Source organism: Neofelis nebulosa, chromosome 7, assembly GCF_028018385.1.
Source record: "Neofelis nebulosa isolate mNeoNeb1 chromosome 7, mNeoNeb1.pri, whole genome shotgun sequence".
Classification (NCBI taxonomy): domain Eukaryota; kingdom Metazoa; phylum Chordata; class Mammalia; order Carnivora; family Felidae; genus Neofelis; species Neofelis nebulosa.
The window spans coordinates 2519067-2535476 of NC_080788.1; the positions used below are offsets into that span (position 1 = coordinate 2519067).

The 16410-nt window shown below is 56.3% G+C and overlaps 1 protein-coding gene across 7 annotated transcripts in view; it reads left to right on the plus strand.

The window, feature by feature from the left end:
- Positions 1–337: 337 nt before the first annotated feature.
- The window catches only part of IL16 (interleukin 16), a 98021-nt gene continuing 81948 nt past the window's right edge, over positions 338–16410 (plus strand). For 2 of the 7 annotated variants that reach the window (XM_058736381.1, XM_058736383.1), the window contains exon 1: positions 653–791. In XM_058736381.1, coding sequence (XP_058592364.1) covers positions 752–791 — 40 coding nt within the window. In that variant the 5' untranslated portion in view covers positions 653–751. Of the gene's footprint in view, positions 792–10974; positions 11130–16410 lie in introns of those variants that run through there. The other 5 variants (XM_058736388.1, XM_058736385.1, XM_058736386.1 and 2 more) reach the window with 5 other exon arrangements.

Consider the following 16410-nt stretch of genomic DNA (forward strand, 5'->3'; position numbering starts at 1 on the left):
CCTTCCCCGGAGCCCAACTGCCCTTCTGGGGACACAGGCTGCATTCACCAGCAGCCGCTCTGCCCCAGCCCTTTGCAGATTTTATGAAAGGCGTTTTCACTTGGATTAAACAGGCGCTGTGTTTGTGTGTGGTGTGTGTGAAGGAGAAAATGAATCACTTCAACTTTGGGCAGAGATTTTAGGTGTTGTGTTTGTCCCTCGCAATTACATAAACACACCAGAACTCATTAAAAACAACAAAAAAAAAAAGTCCGGGGGGAGGGGAGCTTGTAGTGGGGAGCAGTCTAGCCCTTGGGATGATCTAAACAGTTTAGCACATTTTCCATACGTTCGACCTCAGAGAGGGTTGTGTTCAGTCCTCTCCCAGCAGAGTCCGAGTCCAAAGGAAAGTTTGAGGTTTTACATTTCTGTTTGTGGTACAGGAAAAGGCTTATGATCTGAGGGCTCGATCCAGTGAAATAACATCGCCTTCATGCACAGTTGCTTCGCAAGAAGGGCAGGGGTGGGAAGCAACCGTTCTGAGACGCTCAAGATTTGCTGGCAGCTGGAAAGGGCTTCTCTCCCTCCCTCCCTGCCGGGGGGGAGAAACAGCTCTAACGAGGACTTACTTCGTACTTCTAACTCCTGTTCAAATACTCCCCGCCCAGAAGCTGCCGGTGATCCCGGGGCTTGTCGAGTGAGCTGAGCGGCTGGGGCTCTCGGGCTCCCGGGGACTTTTCCCGGCTCAGCCTCCTCCTCGAAGCCCCGCGGCATGAGTTTGCAGAAGAGAATCTTCCCCCGCAGGGAGACCGGTAAGTGCCGCTTCTTCTCAGGGGGTCCCGGGGAGCTGGATACGGAGGGGTTGACTCTCCTGACATCCTCAGGGAGGGGTCCGCTGAGCATGATTTTGGTTACGCCGTATTGTGTGTGTGTGTGCGTGTGTGCGTGTGTGTGTGTGTGCGCGCGCGCGTGCACGTGTGTGGAGCAGGACACATCCCCGTCTGTCTGCGTTGTCTTTGCAGAGCCGGCTGGATGCTCAGTAGTCTGCTGGGCAGAGAGGAGAGGGGCGAGGGTATCGCAGCGCCCCCGCCCCCCCAGGAGAGAAGAGGGAGCCCTGACTGGTGCCCTCACTTCCTCTGTGAGCGTTGCTGGCAACCCTCAGGGAGCAGGGGCATCCGAGCAGTCCGGGTCCCCACCCGCTGAGCTCTGGTCCTAGCAGGAAACAGAACAGAAGGGGGAGCTCCTGGGTGTCTCCGGAGAACCGGAGCAGGGGCCCCTCTGAGTCTTGCAGGGCTGGGCGCGGGGAGGGGAGAGGTGAGGCTGGGAGGGGCCTGAGCGCCCTGGCCGGACTCCCCGCCTTGCTGCAGGTATAGATCTGATAGATGGTTTCTTTGACCACCTCCGTTTGCTCTGGAAACGTGAATAAACAGGCACCAGGGGAAAGGATTTGAACCCCTCTGCTCAACTTTTAAAGTCAACACTGGCAAAACTTCAGTTCTGTTGTAACTTTGGCATCGGAGAGTAAACACATGGTTTTCTTTAAAAAGGGGAATGAGGCAAGTCAAAGGCACACTCTGACTGTTCCGGCTCCAGGAAGATATGGAAGATACGGCTGGAGCCCTGGGCTCCCTTGGTGAGGTTTCACTCAAGCGTCGCCGGGGTCTGAAGAAAGGCAGTGGCACGTAGGGACCAAGAGCCGGGCTGTGGGGTCCAGCCACCTGGGGTGAGGTCTTGGCGCTGAGGTGAACAGGCTAGTTGACTTGGGGCAGGGTGTGTAACCTCTCCAAGGCTCGGTTTCCTCCCCTGCGAAACGAAGGTCATGGATTCCTACCTCACAGGACTACAGAAGCAATAAAGGAGATAACGCCTGTGAAATGGCCCGAGCATCATATGCGTGATGCCCGGAACACGGGAGCGTCTGGATGCAGGCTCCTGCCCTGTGGTGACACGGGAGCCCTCACAGAGCACCCAGGGCTTGGGGATAAAGGGAGCGCTCGAGGGCCAGGTCGCCATGCCTTCCCTCTCTTACAGCAAGTGGGCCGAGCCCTCAGAATGTCTCCCTTTGGCTGTGGACCATATGGATGCACTTACTGGGGAGTCTTCAAGAGCTGGGCTTGACCTAGTATTCAGTAGGTGCTCACAATTTGGTGAAACCATTTTATTTCTGGGGACGTCTTGCCACTTCCTGTCCCTGGCTGCATCGCCTTGTTTGGTTGGGTTTCCTGGTAAGAAAACAGAGATTTGTGTAGGAAGGTCATTGGGGAGTGTGCTTGGGGACACCACCTGTGAGGGGTAAGGGAGGCAGAACTGGCCAGAAGGAAAGCTGGGGGGGAAGGCATGGTGATCCACCGGATCCCACGGGTTCTGTACTCCCGCGATGACCCATCATTGCCTCCGGGCCGCTCTATGGCCGGGGTACGACCTTGGACGAGGCGGCTGTCTTTAGCAAAGGGTAGTTCTTGGAGAGAGACTCAGCTATGACCATCACGGGGGTGACCCTTCTTCAGCTGTGGGAAGGAGTGCCTCGGTCCTGGGTCTGGACGCTTCTCTGGGGCACAGCCTACAACATCACTTCATAGTGATGATTAGGGGCTCCTGGGTGGCTCGGTCGGTTGAGCGTCCAGCTTCAGCTCAGGTCATGAATTCGCAGTTCATGAGTTTGAGCCCCACGTCGGGCTCTGTGCTGACAGCTCGGAGCCTGGAGCCTGCTTCCGATTCTGTGTCTCCCTCACTCTCTGCCCCTCCCCTGCTCACGCTCTGTCTCTCTTTCTCTCTCTGAAAAAGAAACGTTAAAAAAACTGGGGCGCCTGGGTGGCGCAGTCGGTTAAGCGTCCGACTTCAGCCAGGTCACGATCTCGCGGTCCGTGAGTTCGAGCCCCGCGTCAGGCTCTGGGCTGATGGCTCGGAGCCTGGAGCCTGCTTCCGATTCTGTGTCTCCCTCTCTCTCTGCCCCTCCCCCGTTCATGCTCTGTCTCTCTCTGTCCCAAAAATAAATTAAAAACGTTGAAAAAAAAAAACAAAAAAAACCCCCCAAAAATAGTGATGATTAAGTCCCCTTTTCTCTTGAGTTCCGCTGTAGGATAACTGGGGATTAAATGCATCAGGCTCTGTCCAGTTAAACCCTTACACTGTAGCATGACCCGGGAAAGCCCCTTCCCACGGTGGGGTCGCTTGTCCCCGTCTAGACGGTGGAGGGACTGACGGAGCAGCGTCGGCCTCGAGGAAGACTCCCAGCTGTGCCGTTTCACACGTGCACATCCTGAGCGTGTGACCTCGTGGCCGCTTGGATCCCCAACGGTAGGTCACGTGACGTCCTCCCCAGGCGCCTCGACGACTCCTGCCGGAAATGGAGCCACAATTCCTCGGGGGCCCTCGGGACTCCCCGTGGCCAGCTGTCAGCAGGAGGGCTGGGCCTCCGAGACGCAGAGGGCAGCTCCGCGTAGGGCTGGAGCGTGGGGAGCGGGGGTCTGCGCTCCTTCTCCCCTGCAAGCTGGTGTTTCTCCCGAGGAAACAGTAGAACCACGTGAAGGGACACCATACTCCTTTGGTGGTTAAGAGCTGCATGGGGCTGCCCAGGACAACGCGGATGCACTGGGTCTGTTTTATCGCCTGCCTCGCCCCACCACCCGTTTTCTACTTATTTTTCAATCCGCAAAGAATGAAGTCACTTTCTCGAACACTTGGAACTCATTTTCAGCCATTTATTTAGAGCATTCTAGGCACCGGGCTGGGCTCCGGGGACGGAGTGGGACATGCAAGATGGACGGCACAGGTGTGTAAATCTGACACGGGGTGCCGGGCGTCTTGGGTGCTCTGACGGGGAACTGACCTAGTGGGTGGGTCGGGGGGCTCCCCTGAGGCGGGGCTGTTCGAGCCGAGCTCTGAATGGGGGGCGGTTATGTGGGGGCAGGGGGAAGCAAGCTGTAGGTAAAGGGAACAGAACCTTGGAGGGCAGAGATGAGGGAGGAGAACTGTCTCAAATCTCACCAGCTAATGAGCCACTGTAAGCATTAAAAAAAAAATTTTCGGGGCGCCTGGGTGGCTCAGTCGGTTAAGCGTCCGACTTCGGCTCAGGTCACGATCTCGCGGTCCGTGAGTTCGAGCCCCGCGTCGGGCTCTGTGCTGACGGCTCGGAGCCTGGAGCCTGCTTCCGATTCTGTGTCTCCCTCTCTCTCTGCCCCTCCCCCGTTCATGCTCTGTCTCTCTCTGTCTCAAAAATAAATAAACATTAAAAAAAAATTTTTTTTTTTTAATTTTTCTTTTTTAAATTTTAGAGAGAGGGAGAGAGCACGCGTGAGTTGGGGAGGGGCAGAAGGAGAGAGAACGAGAATGTCTAGCAGGCTCTACGCTCAGCGCGGGGGCGGGGGGCTGACACGGGACTCCACCCACGACCCCGGAGTCATGACCTGAGCTGAAACCAAGAGTCAGACGCTCAGCCGACTGAGCCACCAGGTGCCCCCGTGAGCGTCTTCAGTGTACCTCCGCCCGTCTGTGCTCTTTGCAGGGTTTAAGAAAACTGCTCAAGGGGACTTGTTAGCTCAGGAAAAAACAAGCTTTTGCTGGAGGGCAAGGCCTTGAGACCCTCCTCTGTGAGCATCAGACAGTCACCACGTTCCCCACACCTGGTGGCCGGCCAGGTGTGCAGCCGGGAACATCTGTGTGACACCAGCCTCTCTCCCGCCCCCCCCCCCCCCCCCCCCCCCAGCAGCCCTCAGCACCTGGCACCCACTCCTTTGACCTTGCACAGCCCGGGAGGCAAACACGGTTATCTTTACTTTGCAGGAGAACAGAAGTGAGGCCCCGGGGGTGGGGGGCTTGTGCCCGCAGTGAGCGGCAAGGCAGAGTTGAACCCGAGCAGGTCTGTTTCATCCAAGAGCCCGAGGTTTTCGACGCTGTCCCGTGGCTGAGCAAGACCAAGGGTGACCCTCACACGTGCGCATGATTCCACTTGACCGTGGGGCTTGTCGGTTCCCGCAAGGGGAGCAGAACCCCCCCCTGAGGGCCTCAGAAACCCACATCAGATGGCTGTGCCACGACGGATTTAACCATCCCCCAAATTACTGATTCTCTAGCCTGCTTTCCACTGTATTTCTTCCAAAGCAGGATGATGAGACCTGTTCAAACGTACAGAAAAGTGGAAAGAATTGTGCTCAATGAGCATACCCCGCTTTTAAATTCCACAAGTGACATTTTACTCTATTTGCCTTAACGCATGTCCGTCCATCCCTCCATCCGTCTGTCCGTCCACACGCCCATCGTACTTTTTGGATGCATTTCCAAATAAGTTTCTTTTATGTTTATTTATTTTTGAGAGAGAGAGAGAGACAGAGCATAAGTGGGGGGAGGGGCAGAGAGAGAAGGAGACAGAACCCGAAGCAGGCTCCAGGCTCTGAGCGGTCAGCACAGAGCCCCGCGCGGGGCTTGAACTCACGAACCTTAAGATCGTGACCTGAGCTGAAACCGAGAGTCAGCTGCTTAACCGACTGAGCCACCCAGGTGTCCCTTGAGCAACTTTTTTTTTTTTTAGTGTTTATTTATTTTTGAGAGACAGAGAGAGACAGAGCACAAGCAGGGGAAGGGCAGAGAGAGGGAGACACAGACTCCGAAGCGGGCTCCAGGCTCCGAGCCGTCGGCACAGAGCCCGACGCGGGGCTCGAACCCACGATCCGTGAGATCCGGACCTGAGCCCAAGTCGGACGCTTAACCCACTGAGCCACCCGGGCGCGCCATTGTTTCCAAATAAGTTTTAGGCATCACGACCCTTCACTTCTAAACACTTCAGCACGTACGTAAATTAATCTGAACACAGTATTTGTTTATTCTCCTCTGCGGTAAAACGTACGTACGCTGAAATGTGGGTACAGGAAGTGCATCCTTGAATTAATTTTGAGAAATGGACACACCTGTGCGAGGCCGACTCTCAGCGCAATGAGACACATCCCCCCCAGAAAGCAGGAAGCTCCCCCCCCCCCCCACCGACCCCCAGTTTGTTCTCTGTATTCAAGAGTCTCTTATGGTTGGCCTCCCTCTCTGTTCGAAACTATTTTTTCCCCTTCTCTCCCCCCATGAAATGAAAACCCTTTCACTAAGGGGAAGGCTGTAGCTCAGAAGGGGAGTGGCTTACCCAAGTCGCACAGCCGGTTAGCATCAGCCCAGCCTGGTAAGAACCAGCCCCGGACTCCTGGGCCAGTGCTCGTTCAGTGCCCACTCCGGCCTCCCGAGCCTGCAGCGTGCACGCGCGTAGCTGGGCGTGCATCTGGTTCCGTGCTTCTGTCTCTGTCCGAGTTCTATCTGAGCGTATGTGTCTGCCCACAAAGACCCCTCTCTCCCTCTCTCCTCCCTGCTCCCACTCCCTGTACCTCCCTCTCTCCTCCCTGCCCTTTTCTTCCTCTGTCTCTCCCTCTCCTCCCCCTTTCTTCTCACAGCTGTTGGGCAGTTGCTTGGGGGACTGTAAGGGCTACAGAGAGGCGTAAGACTCAGTCCACGGCACGGAGAAGCTCACGCTTACTGGATGGGACGTGCAGGAGTGAGTCGGCGTGGAGGGCTTTGGGAGAACGGGAGGACAGCTCCCGTTCCGGTGAGCTGGGAGGGGTGTCCGGGAGGGCTTCCTGGAGGAGGTGACTCTGAGCCAAACCTTGAAAACCCTACAAGAGCTGGCCAGGAGGCCGGCGCCTGCGAGTTGGAAAGGGCAGCGTGTGCGTGCGTGGAGGTGCGGAGGTGGGAGAAAGCAGCGGCCTCTGGAGGAACATCAGGCACGGGGGAGAGAGCCAGTGACCTTGGGCAGGGATTTGAAATTTTTGCGTATTGAGTCAGTCGTGTCATGACGATAACAAATTAAGAGAAGAAAGTGGGGATTTCTTCATCTTCACAGACGTTGCTTTCTGGTGCCAGGCAGGACGGGGCTCTCGTCAGATAGCTGTGCGGGCAGAAAGACGAAAGCGGGGAGCGGCCCCCCTCGCTCCACTGGGGGAGGGGACAGGCATCCCGCCTGGGGGACCTCTGGCATCCTGTCAGAGAGGGACAAGACAGGGACTCCGCTGCTCCCACACCCTTGTAAGAGGCGACACCCCGAAGCGGACACAGAACACGCTGGTCCTGCCCAAGCCCTGCTGAGTGGACACGGTTGACCCCGGGGGCCCCCTGTGTCCTTCATTAATACCTGGCCTTCTTTTGCGGCCAGGTGGAGAGGAGGCATGCGGTGCCAACAGTCCTAATCCGGGCCTTGGAAGCGCAGCTCGCCAGCCTGACCACTCCCTCCTGCTCTGGCGTTAACCCTTTCTAAGCCCGTCCCGTCCCGTCCCGGGCTGACCCGTGGGGCAGGGATTTCCAGGTCGCTCAGACACACGTGGCCTGGACTTCGTTGTCAGATACCCTTGGGTTCAGATCCTGGCTCTGAGCCTTGGGAAAGTGGTTTTACCACCGCGCGTCCTCACTGTCCCTGCCCCGGGCAGGAAAACAGGGGCCACCAGCGGCCCCCGCCCTCCGGGCCGACCGCGGAGCCGGATTCCGTGCTGACAGCGCTTGGCACGGCGTGTGCGCGCAGCGAGGGTGCCGCGCACAGGGTCTCGTCGTGCTGGTCAAGGCCGCGTCTCCGCGCGCTCTTTTCTCACGGGCTGTGGCCGTGGCTGGAAGCACGTGCCCCCGCGGGTCCAACCCAAAGGGTTATCAGAGCTCCGGGAAATGAACTCTCTTCCCTTGGAGGGCCCCACGGGGTCCCGGCCTGTGCCCTTCAAGGAGCTGGGACCGAGAGTGTCACTAGGTTTCTGAAGTTCCCTTTAAATCTGTACCTAATCAGATTCATCTGATTAAGAAAACGTCTGTGCGAGCTCTGCGTAGGCTCTAAAGCACAAACGTGGGAGCTCATTACATGGCATTAGTCACTTATTTATTCGTTCGGTTGTGGGTTGATTCATTCGGTAAATGTTTATTGAGACCTTCTGGGCCAGGCATGTCCCAGAGCCGGAGACCCTGCTGTGAACAAGAGTGACGATTTCTGTTCGGGGCGCTTATGCTCTGGAGGGGACATGCTCTGTGCAGTTTTTCTGTTAACTTGAAGCTGCCTTAGGGGCGCCTGGGTGGCTCAGTCGGTTGAGCGTCCGACTTGGGCTCAGGTCATGATCTCTTTGCTCAGAACTTTGTAAGAACTGGCACATCTCCAGCAGCACAGTCGGAGGGGTCCGAGGGCCAAAGCCATCCCGCGGCCGAGTGGGCCAGTCCCCAGGGAGGGGACTCCTCACCCGTCCGGGACCATGCGCCTGGCCAGGGGCAGGAAGCCTGCTTCAGGGCCCACGGTCTCCGCTCCTGGACCCTGGGGTTGAATTTTGGGGTTTGCAAATAACTACCAAAACGTGGAGGCTGGGAGGGAGAGGTCCCACCCGGGGAAGTCAAGAGGACCGCTGGTGTGGGGCCTGGGGATCCCCGGTCAGTCCTCAGGTAGCGACCCCAAGCAGGAAGCAGGAGAAGGAGTTCCTAACTGAGAAGCCCCAAGGCTGGTGACGTGGGTCTGGGGGTTTTCGACACGTGTGTGGCCGGCACGCTGGCGGGACTGGCCCTGATCACACAGCGTGTCCGCGGTGCGCCGAGCGAAGGTACTTCCTGGGGGGCTGGGCGGGTAACAGGAAATCCGGTGCTCCCCGGGGTCTACCAGCTGTCTGCAGGTGCCGGCCGGTCTTTCCGCGGCTGGAAACGGGGACGGGTGCGCGTGTGCGCGCGAAAGCGTGTACGCGTGTCAGCGTGTGCGTGTGCAGGTGTCCGGGGGCGATCCCACGGAGGTGAACTTTGGGTCTGGTGCTCAGGGGAGACTGAAACGTACATGAGTGATGGGAGGCGCAGGCGCGGGGTGTCTAAGGGGGGGCTTCCTCTCCCGTCGCCCCACCGCTCAGGGACTCTGCGCCCTGAGCCCTCAGTCCCGTGGGGCAGATGGGCGAACGAAAGCCGAGCCGCGACCAAGATCCCGTCGTGAGGCCTCGGGGGCTCCCCGGCCTGCTCCCCCCTCCCTTCCCACGGGCACGCGGTGAGCCGGCCCACGGGGTGTCAGGCCGCGGAGGGAAGCCCGTCCTTTGCCTGGAGGGGGTCCTGGGGGGCACAGGCGACGTGCTGTTTCCACCTTGAGGTGCAAAGCACCCTGGGTCAGTAAGGGTCTGGGCGCGATGTCCCCTACGCTTCGGAACGAATTCGCTTTCTGATAGTCAAGGAAGGCGGGCCATCTGATAGGAGGGGAAGGCAGGAGCTGGATTCAGGCCTGGTGTAGGAAGAAAGCTGTGGGGGTCTGCGAAGGGTGAAGGGACCTCCAGAGGCCAGGGGGACTCCATCTGTCCCAGCCTTGCTGCCGGATTGAGACGGTCCCAGAATCTGGACCCTGGAGGCTGGACCCGAGCCCCGGCTGCGCTGTCCCCCCTCCCACCCACCCCTAAGGAAAGGCGAGAGTCTGTGCCTGCTGATCGAGGCCTACATTTTCTGCTCTTGAGAATTTCCTCCGCGGCCCTCCAGACTCAGCCCTGCGACGCGGGACGGTCCCCCACACTCACTGACAAAGACAGCTTTGTCTCCAGTGCGTCTCCTTGTGACCGTGGGCCTGGCTGCCGGGCAGTGGCTGGACCTCTGCAGCCCCACATGGAATTGCAGGGGCCTCCTACGGGCGCCCACAGCCTCATTAGAACCCCCAGGAAGCCCTGAAGGACTTGTTGATGGGCGCTTGGAGCACATTCCATTTTTCAGAAGACAGGGCCCCACAGAAGCCCCAGCCCGGCACATGCCAAGCGTTCACAAGGCTGTGCTTAGGGGACACGTGTGGGAAGCTCTTCAGGGGGCAGATGGGCTGAATGCCACCCTTAGATTAAGCTCTCCAAGGGGACATGCGGGGGCCGGGGGGGAAGCACCCCGGTCACAAGGCAATCATCCTGACGGGGGAAACAGAGGCACCTTGTCCCTGTTTGCCGGGGCCCTTGACGCGCTCCTATAAGTCATGTCCTTGGCTTATACTCCAACTCGAACCACCTGGGGGGCTTGCCGAAACAGAGGGCCAGGCCCCGCCTGCCCAGGTCCTGAGTCAGGAGCCTCAGAAACTGCATTTCTACGGGCGCCTGGGCGGCTCAGTCGGTTAAATGTCCGATTTTGGCTCAGGTCGTGATCTCCTGCTTCACGGGTTCGAGCCCCGCGTCGGGCTCTGTGCTGACGCCTCGCAGCCTGGAGCCCGCTTCGGATTCTGTGTCTCCCTCTCTCTCTCTGCCCCTACCCCACTCGCATTCTGTCTGTCTGTCCGTCTGTCTGTCTCTCTCAAAGGTAAATAAACAGTTAAAAGAAAGGAAACTGCATTTCTAGCAGTTGGTGCTAACATCGTTGGCTTGGGGGCCAGACTCTGAGAACCGCTGGGCTGCCTCAGCTCCAGAGAGCCAGTTTTTACTCTAGGGACAGAGAGACAAGTGTGGTGCCGTAGAAAGAGCGTGGGCTTTGGTGCTGGGCGGATCGGGATTAGACTCCAGGCTGGGTGACCGCAGGGAAGTTGCCGGACTCTGGCGAGCCAGGGACGGGCTATGACCCAAGGTCACCAGGTCTGCGCATGGCAGGTGCTCAGCGAATTTTTGTGCAGTGATTGTTAAGACGGGTATGACAACATCGGCTGGACTGGTGGCAGGTCGTGGGAGCCGACGTTTGCGTAAAGCTAGCAGCGTGTCGGGCCCGAGGAGGCCTGCTGGGGGTCGGGGGTTCTGGGCGGGGCCGCCCCCTCCCGGTGTTCCCCGCAGCCCAGCAGATGGTGGCCTTTGTTCCGGGGCTCAGCTTCCCAGCGTTGGCAGCCTCCCTTTCGGACCAAGGCTTTTCACGGGGAGACATCAGATGGCTCAGGTCGGGAGTCTCTAAGCAAACCCGCGCCAGGCTGGACACGTTCGCCCCGAGTCACCTGTCCAGAGCAGGTGGCGAGGGCAGCGTCTGACTCAGAGCATCCCAGCCGGCGGCGGGGCCCGGGATGAGACCCGCAGAGCGGCCTCTGGGTGAGGACGGAAGTCTTTCCCGTCCTCCGCCGGCTCTGACCCAGGCTGGGGCCCCAGGCTGTCCCGGGGAAATGGTGCCTTCACCTCTGCCGGGGAGCCGGAGAGAAAACTGAGGGAGGTGGTTGCCCTGGGCACCGCGTGCAGGGAGGTAGGTGGGCCCAGGTGAGTGACGGTCCCTCCGCCGGCCGCTCTGACCGGGAGGCTGGCCCCTCTGACGGGCGTGGGGGAGGGTCTTGGTTGCTGGAACTTGACGTCATCTTTGGAAGCTGTGCTGGGGTGGAGGCAGGAGCAGAAGCCAGAAGAATCTTAGGGTGGGAGTCGTGAGCCGCCACGGGGCGCAGTGAGTGAGGAGGAAGCCGCGTCGGAGCTTGTGGGGAGGGGTCGGGCGGGTGACCTCCTGCGTCTGCTGTGCATGTCCCGCGTCCCTGGGGCTTCTGGTTCTGGGACATCCGACCGGCGGCCGAGACCCCACCCTCGGTGCGGGACACGGGGACACCAGGGGAGGCCTCCCGGCTGCCGGCCAGCTTCCTCCTCCCCAGGTGCATGGGAGCCGACGGGTGTCTCTGACCTTGACCGGGGTGGGGAGGGCAGCGTCTCTGCGTGTCAGACACGCCGGTGTCGTGGGCGGGCTCCCACCACTAATTCCCCACCTTGCTTGGGTCCCAGGGTGGGCGACCCTTCGGCTGAGGAACGTGCTTGTCTCTGCCAGAGAATGCGGTCCCCGCAGATGCCCTGGAGCTCTGTGGACACAGGGAGGCGTCCCCCCTCCTTCTCGTTCCCGGCGGAGCCCTTCAAAGGTGGCACCTTTGTCCCTGGAGCCCAGCTCCGGGCCAGCCCGGGGAGCCACTGTCCGTGGGCTCCTGCCCTTCCTCTTGGCGCCCGGGAAGGAGAGGAGAGGTCCACTCTTCTCCTCCGTTCGCCCTCTCGTCCTGCTTGTCCTGTGGTTCGGTGGCCGTCAGCATTTACGACCGCCGTGGAGGACCCCTCCTACCCTCCGCACCTGACAAGGACAGGAGCTGGCGGGGGTGGGGGAGCAGGTGCCCCCTGCTGTCTGTTGGCTTATTCAGCCCCAGTGGTGCTCATCGGTGATACTCAGTCTGCCGGGCGCTTCCTGCCCCAGGCGCCGCCTTAAAGCCTTTGCACGTGGCATCTTGTATGAGCCTCTCGGCAACCCCCTCCCCCCCCTTCGGTCGTGTGTCCCCAGAACAGAGAGGTGAGGCCACTTGCCCAGGATCTCCCGTCTAGAAAGGGGCAGTCCGGATCCTCACCCCAGCCCGACTCCCACATCTACACTCGTCATTGCTACACGGCTCGGCAAATGTCTGCATTTCCTAATCGCCAGGATTTATCTTTCCTGGGTAGACGGTTGGGTTATAATTGCCGAGAGCAGGTGTTTGCTGGCTCTTTCCATGCATGGGAACCTTTCCGGAATTGAAATCTTTCCTGAGAACTCATTACAAACCGTCAAAAGCAGAATTGCTCAGGCGGGGGGCGGGGGGCAGGGGTGTGGGACCCGTCCTTTGCCAGCCTCCCCCATCCCTTTCTGGGGGGCCAGCAGTGGCCCCAGCGTTTGGGGGTGAGGCGGGGAGGGTGCGTTCGGAAAGGAAATCCACTCACCAGCCGGGTGGGGTCCTTGCTCCCAATTGACTCTTCAGTTTCATCAGCCAGAATTGGCAGTTCGGTCCCTTCACTCCCAGCTCACGCCCCCAGGCTCCAGGGCCACCAAGAGATCTGCTCTGATGGGAAGACAGGAGGGTCTTTTAAATCTTTCTGCCTCTGTACATGTTGTTCTCTGGACGTGAAGTGCTTTCTCTGGAACCTCCTGCCTTCCTTTCTCCGGGTGGAAAACCCTCATCCGGCTTTCCAGCCTCAGCTCACGGGCTGATTCCTCGGTGAGGCCATTTATCAAGTCACTTCAGACTGTGGCCCTTGATTGAAACCCGTATGAGTAAACTCCCCACGCTGGGAATATTCTCCGTTCACACGTCCGTCTTCTCCAACGGGCCGTAAAAGATTGTGTCTTCCCTCTCGACACCCATCAGTGCCTGGCACACGGTGAATCTCCGGGAACTACCTGTGGCCCAAATAAGTGAATACCAACATCACCGCAGCCTTAACTGTGACAACAGTAGCTGGCATTGGCACTGTCCCCGTGGGCCGGTGACAGATTTTCACACGGAAGACGTTTTTTTTTTTTGGATCCCGAGACCCAGATCGGTGCGGAGAGGACCACGCTCGCGTACACGGGCACAGAAATGTCCAGTGAGGGTATGATAGTTCTGAGAGCTTCGAGTGTGGTCAAGAAGGCAGCCAGCAATAGGAATTTATTTCAAGTTCTTCTCTCGGCTTCCAGGTGGAAGAAGGACAACTGTACATCGGTCCCGTACGCTAGGCAAGGTTGCCCACGTGTGGTGGCAACGCTGAGGGGCCCTGCAGCCAAGACTGCGGAGCAGAGAAGGGGCCAAGCAGGACTCGTGGGCTGCCGGGAGCCGCTCTGCTGGCCACCCGTGGAGATGCTGGAGGACAGAGTGCACACGGGTGTGGAGCTCGGGGCTGGGCGCCCCAGGGGCTGGGCGCCCCAGGGGCTGGGCCCACCCCGGGCGGGGATCTGCGCAGGAGCTGTCCTCGCTGCGGGGGGACAGCCAGCGCCGGGGCGCGCTCCCTGTGGCCCACCGCAGCAGGCGAGGCGAGGCTAGAGCCCCTTCTTCTTTCTTCCGCGTGGAAGACACAGGGGATTTGAGGGTCCGTCCCAGCTCCTGAATCGGAGGAAGGACAGGCAGGTGTGGTGACATGGGAGCCTCAGGGGCCCAGAAGAACGGAACTAAGCGAGAAATCAAAGCAGGCACCCCCCGTAGGAAGCGGCTGGGGGAAATCCGGGAACACTTCAGACGCCCCGTCGTCTTCTGTGTTGTCTCTGTTTGTGCTTTATCGCACCGTTGTAAGGGTGGTGTTTCACGAAACTCTTGCCTTAGATACATGTATTTATGTACATAATATATTTACGTTTATCCACATTTGCATACAGACACATCCTACGTGTGTTTACGTGGTACGTATCGTGAGGTAAAATGTAAACTCTTACGGTGAGAGAAGATTTACAGAGCTTCGAGAAACAGTGGGTGGGATTTGGAAGGGAGATGTTTAGGGAGAGCATCCTAAGCCGCAAATGTTCCCGATGTTGCCTTCCAACCCGGTGGCCTTGTCCCCCTCGCCCGAGGCGGGGACCCTGGACTAAGTCGGCTACGGGTTCACGTCTGTCTGTTCTTGCCTTTTCTTACATGGGTCAGGAGATCTGGAGCAGCAGAGAGGCTGGGGGGGTGGGCAGGCCCCCGGCCCCCGGCCCCCGTGCCTTCGCTCGCTCTCTGAGTGTGCGCGGTAGCCAGTTCCAGCCCCTGGAGCAGGGGGCTCCCCTCCCCAGGCGCGTCCTGGGCTACGCGCTTCGCACCCCCTGTGCAAAGAGGAAACGCAGATAATACGACTGTGTGTGCCCGTGTGTGTGTGCGTGTGTGTGCCCGCTCACGTGTGTGTTGAGAGAAAGAGAAATAATGAGAGGCTCCGTGACCATGTAGAGCTGTGGGCGGTTTTGCATCTCTCTGCGTCTCCTGCCTGGAGATGGCTGGTGTCAACCTCACGCCGTTGCAGGTCGGTTCCCCTGGAAGGGGCCTCGGCTGTTCACTCACGGGCGTGTTTTGAGCATCCTTCTTGATCCAGATCTTCTGGCAAGTAGGTCGGACTCTGGGTTCGTTCATTTAAAATGTTTGCATTGTTCCTTTTATCTTTCTCCCTTCTTAGGTCGAAACTAAGTAAGGTGCACCCATTTATTACTGATTTACCGTATTGCCGCTTTGTATTTTAGTTTTTTACAAAATTGGGTTTTGATAAAAATGTTATGGTCAGTAAAATGCACGGTGACCGGTTTTCCACCATCCCCCAGCCTGTCCTTCAGAGACCATCCCTGATGACAGTTTGGTGAGGACTCTGAATTTTTCTATTGCCGAACACACGCATGTACACACACACACACACACACACACACACACGCTGTGTAGCACAGAAAGATTTACCTCATTCTTCTCCATACCTGCAGAGTACCCCGTGTCTCTTCACACTCACCCACAATAGAACACAAATAGGCACGGACAACCCACCAGACTTGTGCCAGGGCTGGGGTTGCTAAGTGTTTCCCATTAGAGGTTGTCCAGGAGAAGTTACTGCACAGAGTCTATGAGGCTCTATGTGGATATATACATCTCCGAAGTTCCAAAGAGAGACTGCGGATTCTTTGGAAATGTGTGCACCACGTTGAAAACACTGAGTCACATCACACATGGGCTCACAAAATAAACCTCAGTAAATTCCAACGAATAAAAAATGTCCAGGACACATCCTGTGGCCAGGATGCAATTAAACTGGAATTTTCTAATCAAAAAATTATAAGAGAAACAAGGCTAAATCTTGGGAATTCGACCATAAGAAATTAACAATGACCACAGCGACCTTCAGAAGAAACTGGAAATCACACCTGCAATTATAGACCATTTAAAAAAATAACAATTAGAGCGCCATATTTCAAAATTCGTGGGGTTGTGGCTCCAGAGGTATTCAGAAGAGAATTTCTAGCTTTAAATAATAATGATGATGATGCCACTAACGGCAATGACAAATAGTCAATAAATTGTATTAAGGGATTTACATCCAATATTTTATTATTTTGTTTTATTTACTTTATTTTATTTTATTATTTTGTTTTATTTATTTTATTTGATTTGATTTATTTGATTTGATTTTATTATTTTGTTTTATTTTATTTGATTTTATTTATTTTATTTGATTTTATTATTTTGTTTTATTTATTTTATTTGATTTTATTTATTTTATTTTATTTTATTTATTTTATCTAATGTATTTTATTTTATTTTATTATTTTGTTTTATTTTATTCCATTTTATTTTATTTTTATTTTATTTTGTTTATTTATTTCCTTTTATTTATTTTATTTTATATTATTTTATTTATTTTATTTTTACATGTGAGATCTTGCCAGTTATGAGATAAATATGTAAGATTCATAACTTACATATAAGTAACCATTTTACAAATGGTTCCGTTCAAAAAAAGAAACAAAAGGGCTGGGGAACAAACGTAATCAGAGACATTTAGAACCTATATAAAGAAGAATATAACATTTGTTTGAAGGTTTGAAAAGAAAATCTGAGCAAATATTAAAAAAAAAAAGACAAAATAATTAAGAACGGTTCTTGGTCCTCCCTAAATTTGTCTGTAAATCCAAGGCAATCTTCATAAAAACTTCAAGCAGACATTTTAGAACCTGAGGGAATCATTGTGAGGTTCCCCAGAACTGCTTGTTGACAAAAAATCAGCCATAAATTTCAATTTTGTTCCTCCAAATAGGAACCTTTATTTTTCTGGTTTTACGTCTGAT